General features: G+C 40.5%; 1 protein-coding gene across 1 annotated transcript; it reads right to left on the bottom strand.

The window, feature by feature from the left end:
- Positions 1 to 9569: 9569 nt before the first annotated feature.
- Positions 9570 to 10748, bottom strand: LOC135711616 (uncharacterized). The gene has a single exon (XM_065234484.1). The coding sequence runs from the start codon at positions 10746 to 10748 to the stop codon at positions 9570 to 9572; it is 1179 nt and encodes a 392-aa protein (XP_065090556.1).
- Between the last annotated feature and the right edge of the window lie 2424 nt (positions 10749 to 13172).

Here is a 13172-nt window from a genome sequence, read left to right as displayed (position 1 = left end):
TCAGCCGCTCATGCAAGAATCCAAATACACGACTTAACCAATAATCCGTTGGCAATCATACCACTAGGAGAAGCCAAAGTAAAAATTGGATACATTCGCATCATTCACCCCATCGACCTTATTCAAATAGGCAATACGATAGCAAACGTCAATGACGATATACAAAATAATTCATTTACTAACCCTCTTTACGAACTAATTCAAATAAAAAATTATAAACTATACGAAACATTCATGAAGATTAAACCAATTGTTAAAAGATTAAAAAGATGGGATACAATCGGGACAGTTTGGAAATGGATAGCTGGCAGTCCGGATGCGGAGGACCTTCGACTAATCAACTCTTCTATGAATTCACTTATTCTACAAAACAACAAGCAAGTCTTTATAAATGAGGCGATTGATAAACGCATACAGGAAATAACAGCCATCACAAACCAAGTTTTAAAAATTGAAAATGAACGATCCAAAAACCATTGGATTGAAATAAATCAACTTATAATTTTATCTAATCTTGATTCGCTACAAAATCAAGTTGAGACTCTCGAGGAAGCCATACTCATGGCCAAGCACGGCATACCCAGCAGTAAGCTGCTATCCATGCGCGACTTCAACAAAATCGCGACGTTTCTAGGATCTCATGAAATATACATCACATCTTTTGAGGAACTTCTTTCACAATCCAGAGCCCAAGTCATGTTAAATAACACCCATATTATTTACATGCTGAAGGTACCCCAGATATCAACCAAAGCTTTCGAATACGACTATATTGACTCAATCATTAAGTCAATGAAACGTATCTCACTAGACAAAAACTACATCATAAGAAATGCGACGCATGTTTACAAAATGGATCAACCATGCGAAGAGCAGAATGACTATTCCTTATGTGAGAACTCACAACTCGAACACGTAAATGAGTGTATTTACAAATTAACTACTGGACAGCACTCCAATTGCACATTCGACAAAGTCTACTCTGGATGACTCGTAAAAAGGATCAACGACGAGACCATTTTAATCAACGACGCCATCGTGGAAGTTACGTCTAACTGCACTAACTCTAGCCAACCGCTGAACGGATCATTTCTCATACAGTTTACGCAGTGTAATCTTCACATCAACGGAGAACTTTATTCAAACTACGAAATGGCCTTACCCGGAAAACCATACTTTCCGACCACAGGACTACGAGCGGACGAGATTCACGTTATAGACATCCCACCTGTAGAATACATCCAAAATTTAACTATGGAACACCGTGAGAACATACAACTATTGAAGCTAGAAAACAACTCCTTGAGCTGGAAACTCAACTTATTCGGATCCTTTGGACTCTCAACAGTAATTATGATCATTAGCTCAGTAGCAATCTTTTGGTACTTTTTCAGACGAAAATCGAAGTCTACCTTAACAGTCAAATTCAACAAAGAACCGGAAACCATCACGATAAAGGAGCTGGAGCCATCATCAATATCAACAGAAAGCAAGTCGCTTAGCAGCAATCCAGAAGAACTATCAGAAGAACGGAAAAAGGAACTTCAAGCATTTTTTGATACACCCGCACCACTAAGAACCCTCCATAAGTAACTTTGAGGACAAAGATATTTAAAGGGGAAGGAGTTAGTAACAACGCGACCCACTTCATTACTTAGCAGATTCCCACCATCACACCAGATCCCAAACAATAAACACTTTCATCGATTAGCCGAGTCAGCTAATTGTATGCCAAGCCAGACGATAGTTAGATTGGATCACTTTCATTGGAATCACGACGATCACCGATAGCATGATGTCACCAGGCCACCCAGCAGGAGAATCACCAGAACGCATTAGCAGCGTTTGCAGAATCAAATAAACGCCCGCATTGTTCCCACACTTGATACTAACCCAGAACTAACTTCGTAGCATAAGTCGAAATTGTAATTTAGTCTTCACCGATCATTGAATAAAAGTGGAGCATAGCTCCAAGAATATATTTTTTTGGACTTCCTTAACCGGAAATCCTTAACTCGTGCCCTCTCATCAACCAAATAGTTTTTCAACGTGATAACCTGTCACCCCAGCAGGCCTTGATTCAATCCCAGTCGGCGCCGCCGGGATGTTTTGAGCAGCGCTGATAAAAATCATTTTTTCTACACTCAACTTAACTGAAAATGAAGACAACCTTAACAGATAGACCAACTACCTGCATGAATTTGAATTTTGACATAAAAACATTCTTTTGATCAAGGCAACCTATGAGTCAGAGTTGCCAGACATACCGATTTAGCGGTATTTATACCGATTTCTTAACTAGATACCGATATACAGATAAGGTTCCGCACAATATCGATTTATACCGTTTTTTTAAATAATCATAATGATTATTGCCTGCCCGCGCTCAAATTTCGGAGAAAATTATTGTGAGAGACTTGTACCTTTTTGAATATTTCAAAATATTTTAGCCTTTGAAATTAAAAAAAAAAATCTTTTTCAAAAATGTCTTATGGATACTCTTTCGATGAATGTTTCAATTTCCTCACCGTTTTTGGCTACCTATGAATCGATAAACAGTCGATGGCGCATTCTGGTAAATCCGGGGGAATCGGGAAATATTTTTCCTGAATTTTCTTCCACCTTACATCGTAAATTATTTTTCGATTCCTCTCGGAAACTTATTTCGACTTCCCTTGGAAGCTTCTTCAGCCTTCCCTCGAATGATTCTTCCATCTTCTCCCGCCAGTTTTTTTTTTTAACTTTCCCGAAACTTCAGGGATGCTTCCAGATTTTGATTGCGGATCCACACTAGCTGCGCTGCAGGAACTTTTAGGAAGTTCTGAAACTTCGGAAAAGTCCAGAATTTTTAGTAAGTTTCGATAAATTAAAGAATGTTTCAATAACTTCTGTTAAAATTCTAAAACCCGCTCCAGCAAACTCCAGTGAACTTTAGGAAACATCATAAATATTTTTGATACTTCCCAAGTCCAAAGAACTTCTGCAAAATTTAATGGTGCTCAGGACAGTTCCATTAGTTTCAGGAGAATTGAGAGAACTCTAGGAAGCCCCGAGAACATCAGGACAGATCAATAAATTTCAAGAAAATCGCTGAAATTTTAAAGGAGTTCAGAGAAACTCAGGCAATTTCCGAAAAATTCAACAATGTTCAAAGGGGCTCATCCAAATTTAAGAAACGTAAGGGAAGTTACATGAACATTAGAACATTGTAAGAACATTTTATTGGAAGGTCCGTGTATATTAATGGCAGTGTCGATAACTTTTAAAAATTAGAAAAATCGGGAAGATCAGAGATCTTCAATGCTTAAGAAATTTCGCGCTTAAGAAATTTCGTAATCTTTAAGAAAGTCTAAAGACCTTTTTATGTTGATTATTGATATTCCGGTAGTCTAATTATAATCAGGGAAGTTCCAAGTATTTCAAAGATGATCAGAGTACTCCAAAACAGCCCGAGGAAATATGGAATTTTCCTAAGTACATTTCAGGAATGTTCCAAAAACTTCAGGGGCATTGTGGGGTCTTCAGAAATGTTTTATGACCATTTGGAAAATTTTCTGTATCATTAGAACATCCCCTAGGAGCTCTTTATTCCGGAAGTATGTCCTTGTTTCTTTCGACTGTTCCGTAAGCGCTCTGGCTTCCGACTTTCTCCAGTTTTTTTTCCAATCTACCTTAGGAAGTTTCTGTCAGCGTCTCCAGGAAGTTTCTTCTGTCTTCTCCAGGAAGTTCAACTAAACTTCTCCCAGAGTTTCGAAATATTTTGGAAAATATCGAATTAATACCAAAATAACAAAATGTGATCGCTCAGTTTTTGGACAATAACACCTTTAAGAATTATTAAATTGGTATTAGAAGACCTTCAAAATAACAAACTATGGTAATCTGGCATTCAAAACAGCGTCTGTTATCCGTTTGTTATTGTAATAACTAATTTTATTTTATAGTTCGTTATTCGTAGAATATTTTTGAGGTATTATTTTTGGTTTGTTTACCTCTTATGTCAGCCTCACTAATACCATATTTAGGTTGCCAGTTATTTTATTTTTATACCTGAATTTGGTATTAATAAGTTTTCCTGCTCGGGTATCGAAGAGTATCAGGGGAAACAACGGAAGTTTCTGGTGACCATTACTCTGACTTTTTCTAGCTAAATATTTTCAGGGTTTAATATCCTTCTGCCGTTATGGAAGCTTGTTAATTAAATGTTGCTGGTCACTGTACTCCTCAATAATAAATAACTATTATCAATGCAGAGTTTTCTCATGCCTGAAATTAATTCAACTAGAAGAGAAGCCTCTTTCACCGATTTTAAGAGATTGAGTCTTAATTTTCATGGGCCAAAACGAATCGTCTCATAGCATTAGGTCGAATTTCAACTTCCTTGGTCTTGAATCCACACCGCTACATCATCAAAAACTTCGTAGATCATATATTCCTAGAAAGCAAAAGAGGCCTAGGTATCTTCTGACCTGAACGAGAGCAATATAACTTGGATCTTTTAGTGCATGAAAACTTAATATTTAAACAAAACATGCTGTCAGACGGCGGTTGTTTCCAGAACTTCCTTCGTGAAAAATACGAGACTACTTTGTTCATTTTTGAATAAATATGAGTAACTCAAATTTATTCGCTGCAAATATATTTACTCTGAGTACAGCTGTCTTGCCCCTTGGGCGAAATTGATAGAAACTTCCGCAGGATCTCTGGAGGAACTCGGCAGGATCTTCTAGGAAACATCGTTAGATTTGTCCGGTGTTAGTTAGAAGAAACTTTCAGAGCATGTCAAACTTAAATGAGCTAGAAGTCACAGGAATATTCTGGTGGACAGAAGTATCAGGATATGTAACTACGTAGGACATTGTAACCAGTTGGTTACAATCCGTGGATTTTCGTTTGTATGAGTTGTTGTTGTTTGGAAAATTCACGTATTTTAATTTAAAAGACAGAAGGCAACACACAGCAGCGAGAGGGTTAGTACCACTGCAAAAACACTCGAAAGATACTAAAGGGAGGACAATTAAGCTAAAAATGGAGAATGATCGGCAAAAGGCATGCGAGTGGCCATGTTGTAAAAGAAAAAACCTTCTAATTGGCAGAAGTAATCAGGCGTCCGTGTAGACCGGTATCGTGAAGTGTAGTGCATATACAATAACCCCCCCCCCCCCTTGTGGGGGTTTGGGCTGGAAAGCCTACCTCCGTTCAGGACCTCTTGCGCTCTTGTGCTCTTGTGCTTTTGTACACCTCGTACCGTAAGCAAAACGGTTTTACACGGCTCGGCTCGGAAGTCAAGATGGCTTCCGAGCCTAATAGTAAATGATCCTCGATCGTCCGTCAGGGACGATTCCCTCAGGCCGGCGGCCTTAATTGCCAAGGAGGGTCCCGTCTCGGCTCGACCAAGGTGGCCATGCCACGGTCAGCCGATGCCGTCAACGAGGGAAGACGCCTGCCAGCCAAACGAGCCAGCAACGCCTGCTGAGTCGTATGTGGCTGATGAACGCCACCAGATCCGCCATTCTCCCAAAGCTGCAACAACACTGTCTGCAGCCCGCGCCGCAAGTTTCCGGCCACACGGTAGTGCAGGAGCAGCCGTGTGGGCCAACGCCAGCGTCGCGACGCCGTAGGAGATCCCGCTACAGCAGTGAGTACTACATTTTAAACCCTCGCATACACGCCACATATATGTGAAAACCCACACCCACACGCCACAGAAAAGGGCAAATAAAAGTGTTAGAAAATGTGAATATTCCTGTGTGTTTCATACTTTGTCCGCGTAGCCCCTCCGAATACCCAGTAACATGCCGGCCCTGCGACACAGTTCAGGGGTCTCATGCTACTGAGCTAGTTACCCGGGAGTGTCTGGTCATGCCATAGTGACAACATTGCAGTGAAAGTCATAAAACAACATCCTAATAAAGCTCGAACAAGCTTCCGCGGAAAGATGAGAGAAAGGTGAGAGGGAAATTCTAAGAAACGTGGGACTAGTTTTAAGATACTTTCAGTGGAATACATAAAGAATGAATCTTTCAATGGGAATCAAAATAAACCTTTTACAGAAGATCATAACTTAAATACTTTCGACTTAAATAATTCCATCGTGTGCTTGTTACAATGATTTAAATGCTGAAAATCGGCTTTCCGAAATCTTCACGATTTAAATGAAAATACTGCAGAAAATTTTCCTCGGTGGATCATGAAAAAACAAATTGTTCATCTATAGTTTTTATGGAATAGGACTAAACAGATTTCAGTTTTCCTGAAATTAATGGTACTGTCCTAAAGTTCTCCAAATTTACCCAAATTTCTCGGAACATCTCTGAAGCTTCTGCATTTTTTCTGGAACTGTCCTGAAGCTTTCAGAACTGACCCAAGGTTGACTGAACACTAGTGTACACTTTTCCTGAAATTAATGGAACTGTCCCAAAGCTCTCGAAATTTACCAAAATTTCTCGGAACATTTCTGAAGCTTCTGCAATTTTTCTGGAACTGTCCTGAAGTTTTCAGAACTAACCCAAGATTGACTAAACACTTGTGTACACTTTTTCTGAAGTTAATGGAACTGTCCCAAAGTTCTCGAAATTTACCAAAATTTCTCGGAACGTCTCTGAAGCTTCTGCAATTTTTCTGGAACTGACCCAAGGTTGACTGAAACGATTTTTGTTCAGTTTTCCTGAAATAAATGGATCTGTCTTAAAGTTCTCGGAACTACCTTGAAGTTTACGCAATTTTCCTGCAACTGCCCTGAAGTTTTCAGAACTGACCCAAAGTTGAATTAGAAGATTTTTCCAGTTTTCCTGAAATTAGTGGAATTGGCCTAAAGTTCTCGAAATCCACCAAAACTCCTCGGAACTTCTCTGAAGTTCCCCACAATTTTCCTGAAACTGCCCTGTAGTTTTCAGAACTGACCCAAGGTTGGCTGAAACTATTTTTTTAATTTTTCAGAAATTAATGGGACTGTCCTAAAGTTCTCCAAAATTACCAAAAGCTTTCGGAACTTCCCTGAAGTTCCTGAAAATTTCCTGGAACAACCCTGAAGTTTTCAGAACTGACCCAAAGTGGACTGAAAAGTTTTTTGCAGTTTTCCTGAAATTAATGGAACTGTTCCAAAGTTCTCGGAACTTTCTGAAGTTCCAGCCTTTTTTATGGAACTGCACTGAAGTTTTCAGATCTGACCCAAGGTTGACTTAAACGGTTTTTTGCAGTTTTTCTAAAATTAATGGAACGGTTCTAAAGATCTAGAAATTTACCTAAAGCTCTCGGAACTTCCCTGAAGTTGCCAAAATTTTGCTGGGAGTGCCCTGAAGTTTTCAGGACTGACCCAAGGTTAACTGAACATTTTTTTTGCACTTTTCCGGAAATTAATGGAACTTTCCTAAAGCTCTCGAAATGTATCTAAAGTTCTCGGAACTTTCCTGATATTCATGTAATTTTTCTGGAACTGCCCTGACGTTGTCAGAACTGACCCAAAGTTGACTGAAACGATTTTTTTAGTTTTCCTGAAATTAATGATACTGTCCTAAACTGCCCATAAAAGCATGGGCACTGGTACTGTTATGGATTTGTATCACAAATGAGTTATCCATTAGAATGGATTTAAACTACCTGTGCACTAAAGGTTACATGCTTTGTTTTGAAAATATGGTGAAAATTACCAAAACTTGGTGGTCTCTTGCATAAAAGTCTACGGATAAATAAATGTTCAATAGCATTTTTCTCGGCTTGGTGTTTTTCCAGATGGGACTGATATGCTTTTATGGGCAGTAAAATTCTTCAAATTCACTTAAAGTTCTCGGAAGTTCCCCGAAGTTCCCAGAATTTTCCTGGAACTGCCCTGAAGTTGTCAAAACCCAAGGTCAACTGAAATAATTTTTCAGTTTTCCTGAAATTAATGGTACTGCCTTTAAGTTCCCGAACTTCATCAAAAGTTTTCGGAACTTCCCTGCAGTTCCTGCGATTTTTATGGAGCTGCCCTGAAGTTTTCAGAACTGACCCAAGGTTGACTGAAACGAACTGACCTGAACCTCGGTGGTCTTTTTTGAAGTGAATTTGCCTGAAATCTATGAGACTATCCTGAAGCTATCGACCATAAGGCATTTGTACTTGATGGGAGCACTAATGGGAACACATATTTGAAGTCACATGTGTAAGTAGATTTTTTTTAGCTTGGAATATTTTCATTCCTCATTAAACCAATGTGCTCGACAATATTTTTAATTTTTGCTCCACCGTGTTATTTAAATGGGAGCTGGGTACCTGAATACTCTGTCAAGCCCATAATGGTTAAAGGTGCAAATTTAATCAGGATGAAGACAGATCATTTCATATGTTGAAAATTTTGCTCATGTGAGAGCTTACTAATCTGGATGGGTGTCCAAAAATTCCCTTTTACATTTTGGAGTATAAAAATTGAAAATAATTCGACGCAACTGACAGCCACAGCATGCTATTAATTGACCAAATCCCAAGGGTGTAAAGTGCGTGGCGATGCTGTGAACAAGCACGTAAGGGGGCAGGCGTGCTATGTCACAGCATCGTCACGCACTTTGCACTTTTGGGGTTCTGTCAGTTAAAGCTGATAACCTGATACCAAATGTGAATTTTTCTCTGAATTGGAATATTTAGGTTGTGTCCCAATTGCTGGGACTAAGGCTGTGTTCCATTCGGTGAATTTTCACTTGAATTTGACATTTCGAAAATAAATTATAATGTTCGAAAATCGCTCTGTTGTTGGTCTTCTGATTTTCGAGAAGGTGTTTGTCATAATTGATTCCTGGTCTGTCACAAACAAGTCGGATACAATAGCAGGTTTATGTGACAGCTTTCTATCTGTCAAATTAAAGTGAAAGTTTACCAAATGGAACACAGCCTAAATTTAGCTCGTATTTGAAAGTGACAGCAACGGCTTTACTTCTTTTCCGAAGGAAGGCGTAAGCTGAAATTTATGGCTTGAAAAATTCCGATGCTGCTGGCTGGGATTGTTCCCAGTCACGCTTTAAAATCCCTTGGTTGTCGATCAATCGGTTTTCGAGCAGAAGTCCCTTAAATCTTACTTTTGTCAATCCAAAATTACCACGATCGTTAAATTTAACCAGTCAATTGGAGGCTGATTCGAATGTTGCTTAAATACTTGTTTTGATGAGTTTCAAGATTTTTTGCGACAAAATAATTGCTCATATCTCATTTTTTTAAAGTAGTTTTGTGAAGGGATAAAGATAAAATATCGAGTCACTCCTTGAAATAATATTTACGAGCTGATTTCAGCAATCTGAAATCGCTCCAAATTGGTTGAATGAACAACTTGGAATTTGTTGAATAAACGTTTAAAACTTGCTCACATGTGTTTGTAATCAGTTTAGGGTTTTTTTAACACTGTTTATTTCAAATCGCATTATCGATATCGATCGACTTTTGATTTCGCATTATGATCTCAAGGTACTGGATTCTTAGCAGTTTCTTCATCACGATATTCATTTTTCACACACATAGCTGGTCGACAATACAGCTTCAACCCGCGATCACAAAACCAACGACTCTACTTACTAGTCTAACATCCTACCACGTTTCACCCGGCCTTATGATGACCTGCCGGCCGATGCCGCCCGCTGTTCCGCGGTCCTCTTCTTCGGGTCCAGCAAGTCCTTTGCCTTGTCCTGGTGGGCCGTCATGTGCCTCGTCAGGTGATGCCGCTCTCGGAAGCTCTCGTTACACACCGGACACTTGAGCTTCTCTTCCCGTTTCCTCCGGTGGGGATCCTGCTGGTGGTCGTTCTTGTGATGCGATCGCATATGGTAGACCAGATCACTGGTCATCCGGAAGCTGATGTTGCACTTCGCGCAGGTATTCTGTGCAGACAGGGAAAATGCACCCATCGCCGACGGCAGCAACGTGGACAGGAATGCTGCGGCAGGATTCCGGATCATTCCGTCCATTTCGGGGAGCAAATTTGGGGGTGCTCCAGGGCCGAATGGCATAAACGGCGGCGATTGAAAGTATCCCTGGGGCAGTTCCGATTCCGGTTGGATAGGTGCTCGGTACATCATTTGCTTCGTTTTAGACGCTGGGGGTGGAGTCAGATCCGGGGGAGTCTGAGGACTTCCGTTCATGAAGGGGTAATCGTAACGGAAGTTTGCTGGAGCGCCCGGGCTAATGGAGATGGGTGGGCTCGTTGATGGACAACTGTGCTGATCCGGACTTAGCGGCGGGATGGGAGAATCCGATACTGTGATGCTGGTTACTTTGGAAAATGCACTTCGAGGAAGTTCCGAGTCCAGGAAGTTCCCAGCTGCTTTTTCACGAATTGCCATCAGGCTTGAATTTTCGTAGAATCTCACATTTGGCAGCATGTATGCCAACCGATCATTGCTCAGATCCTGGATCGAATGTGGACTTCCCTCTTGCGGTCGAGGTCTACTGAGCAAATCAAAATTAAAATTCCTTTCCTCGACGGGACGAATGGGACTGAATCCATTTTTCACTGACAAATCTTCCGATCTGGTAGACTGCGTTGAATCACTTTCCACGTCAATCGTCGGAGAATGAACTTTCTTCACCTGTTTAGTTTTCAACTTTTCGTCGGGCATCATTAGGAATGCCACATCGAACGAACGTTTGCCGGAGTTCTTCCCGGTTCTGAAATTATCCAACTTGGTTTGAGCCATTTCTATTCCACTCACGTCACTGTCGCAAGCACTCGAAGCACAATGTCCGTTGATTTTCACATTCAACCGAGACTGTCTAATGTCCATCGTCATTGTCCACTTCAACCAAATCCTTTTCAATCTCCAGGACACACTTCTTCTTCGGCAATAGATTCAAATTTATTCCACACACGATTTTTGCCAAAGACACTTTGATAATAGTTCCAACCGAACTGAATGAATTGGGAGGAGAACACTGCGCCAGAAGCCACTTGTTTCCTCGAAATCTGCTGCTAAACTGTTTTTGATTGCCAGCCAGCGCTCGAATCTATACTCGAATTTGGGTAGGCAGGTTTAACACAACCACCACCGTCCTCCTCTACCCGCCACGTGATACATCTCTGGCTTACCACCGAAAGCGGGAGGGAAGAGAAAAAATCACGAACATATCGTTTCAAGCGCGCACACACACTCACAGAATGAACCGCGGAAGACCAAGATCCAAGAGCGAGTGTGCACCGAGAACCCCTTGTTCCGAACGAGAACCAGACCGACCGGCAATTATAATGTACATAAACATAGGGACCCAAAGCATAAGGGTAGGAAAATATTGTTCCCTCATCAGAAGCAGAAGCAGCAGCAGCATGCTCGTTGGAAAGAGAGCGCGAGAGTGAGAGAGTTAGAAAGAGAGAGAACGAACACGAGCATCACACATATGCACGAATACATGAAAAAGCAATAGAAAAGCTTTCAATATGATATATTTTAGTGCGATATATTTCAACCCGAATCCCCATAGCCCACCCACCGCAGCTGGCCCCCTATAATATGATGGGAGACGGAAGGTCCTTCTGCTGGTCTCATCAAGCGAACATATTCTAGCTCCGAGTTGTGCTTGTTCAGCGCGATTCTCTCCCTCTCTCGCTCGCTGTATGTGGCGGTGTGTGGGGGGTCGGTCTTGGGTGGAGGCTGTGAGGCCTGCCGTGGGATGAATCATCACTGTGTCCTTATGTAAGGTTTCTGCTAGAGCGTAGAGAGCAGGTTCTCGTAAATTTCGTACATTGAGCCTGATGGGTGAGGCAGTGTTTGCAGCGTTTGGTATCATTTCGTAATCAATATATTGAGGACTGCATGGGAAATTGAAAAACGGAAATGTTTTGAATGTCTGTCATTTTTACCATTCTTACAAAGAACCAGGGGCTGGCCCAAAATTATACTTGGGGGCTACAGCTCCAAATGATAACCAAGAATGTTACAAAAAACTATTGTATGGTGGCAACTCTGAAAAACGTGATAGAATTAGGGTAAATGATGACTTGGGCACCAATTGACTGTTATCGGCAACCAACATTTATACGTTAATTTCACTGAATTTTCTCATCAAAACACCTCGCTGAATATATTCTACGGATTCCTTAATCTAAGAGCTTCAAACAGATTAATTTTTACGACTAAGCAATCTTGTTATGCCAGAATTTTCTTATCGTGAAATGGTTACACAGCTGGTTAGCACGTAGTTCAAATGGAAAGGATCGAAGAAAAGAGGCTGCCGACAATAGTCACACTAACCTGCGCAGTCTGCACACTTAGTTTTTTCTACCGAGCTCGGCTGTGCAAAACTCGGCAAAAAAGTTATACTGAGAACTCAGCAAACATTTCATTTGTTTGCTGATATTCAGCTAAGCATTATCCGAGATTGAGCAATCAAATGTCACTTTTGCTGAGATTTCTGTGACACTTATTTTCGCCGAGATTTGCACAGCCGAGCTCGGTAGAAAAAAACTTAGTGTATGGAACGTTGTAAAAACGTGTTCAAACAGTTTTTGACAATTCTGTCGATTTGAATGGGTAGAGAAGCAAGCAAACAAACAAACACGTCATAAATATGTATGCGTTACGCTGAGAAAATGGTAATAGAAACACGATAATACGTAAATTTTCCTTTAAGGTGATTCCTTGTAGCGTCCTTTCGCGTGTTACACTTCGCAATTTCACTTGTAAAAATAATAAGGTTTCTGTGAATGCACGTAGCTGAATTTAGTACTTGTTGTTTGCTGCGGAGAAGCAAGCAATGTCTGTAATTTGTAGATGTATAAACCTCGTAGATCTTGATTGATCTCGTGATGGAAAAATGGACTCTATAAGGAAACACCTTAAGCAGAATTTAAAGGGTTTTTTTCTGCGGATAATTTCAAAGATTAAAAAAAAACTTCAAAGAGAATTCCGATAAAAAATATCAAAGCAATCATATTCTGGTTTAAAAAAAATTGAAGAGAGAAGAGAAAAAATAATCTGAAGAGAACTTTGAGGGTTTCTGAGGAGAGTGTTGAGTTCAAAGAAAATTCAAAGGAACCTTTTGGCAAAAAAGTTGTGAAGGAATTTTAAGAAGGATTCCGACAAACATACTTTTGCATGTATAAAATTTTAGTGGCACCGGTGGTGTAGTGGTTAGCGTGATTACCTCTCACCTCAGCAGGCCTGTGTTCAATCCTAGTCGGCGCCGCCGGGATGTTCTGGGGTATAACATCTCTGAACACA

This window comes from Ochlerotatus camptorhynchus, unplaced genomic scaffold (genome assembly GCF_037179485.1).
Source record: "Ochlerotatus camptorhynchus isolate MF236.1 unplaced genomic scaffold, CSIRO-AGI_Acam_v1.1 ptg000434l, whole genome shotgun sequence".
Lineage (NCBI taxonomy): Eukaryota > Metazoa > Arthropoda > Insecta > Diptera > Culicidae > Ochlerotatus > Ochlerotatus camptorhynchus.
The sequence above is the reverse complement of the archived record's forward strand: the minus strand, read 5'-3'. Positions and strand labels throughout refer to the sequence as shown.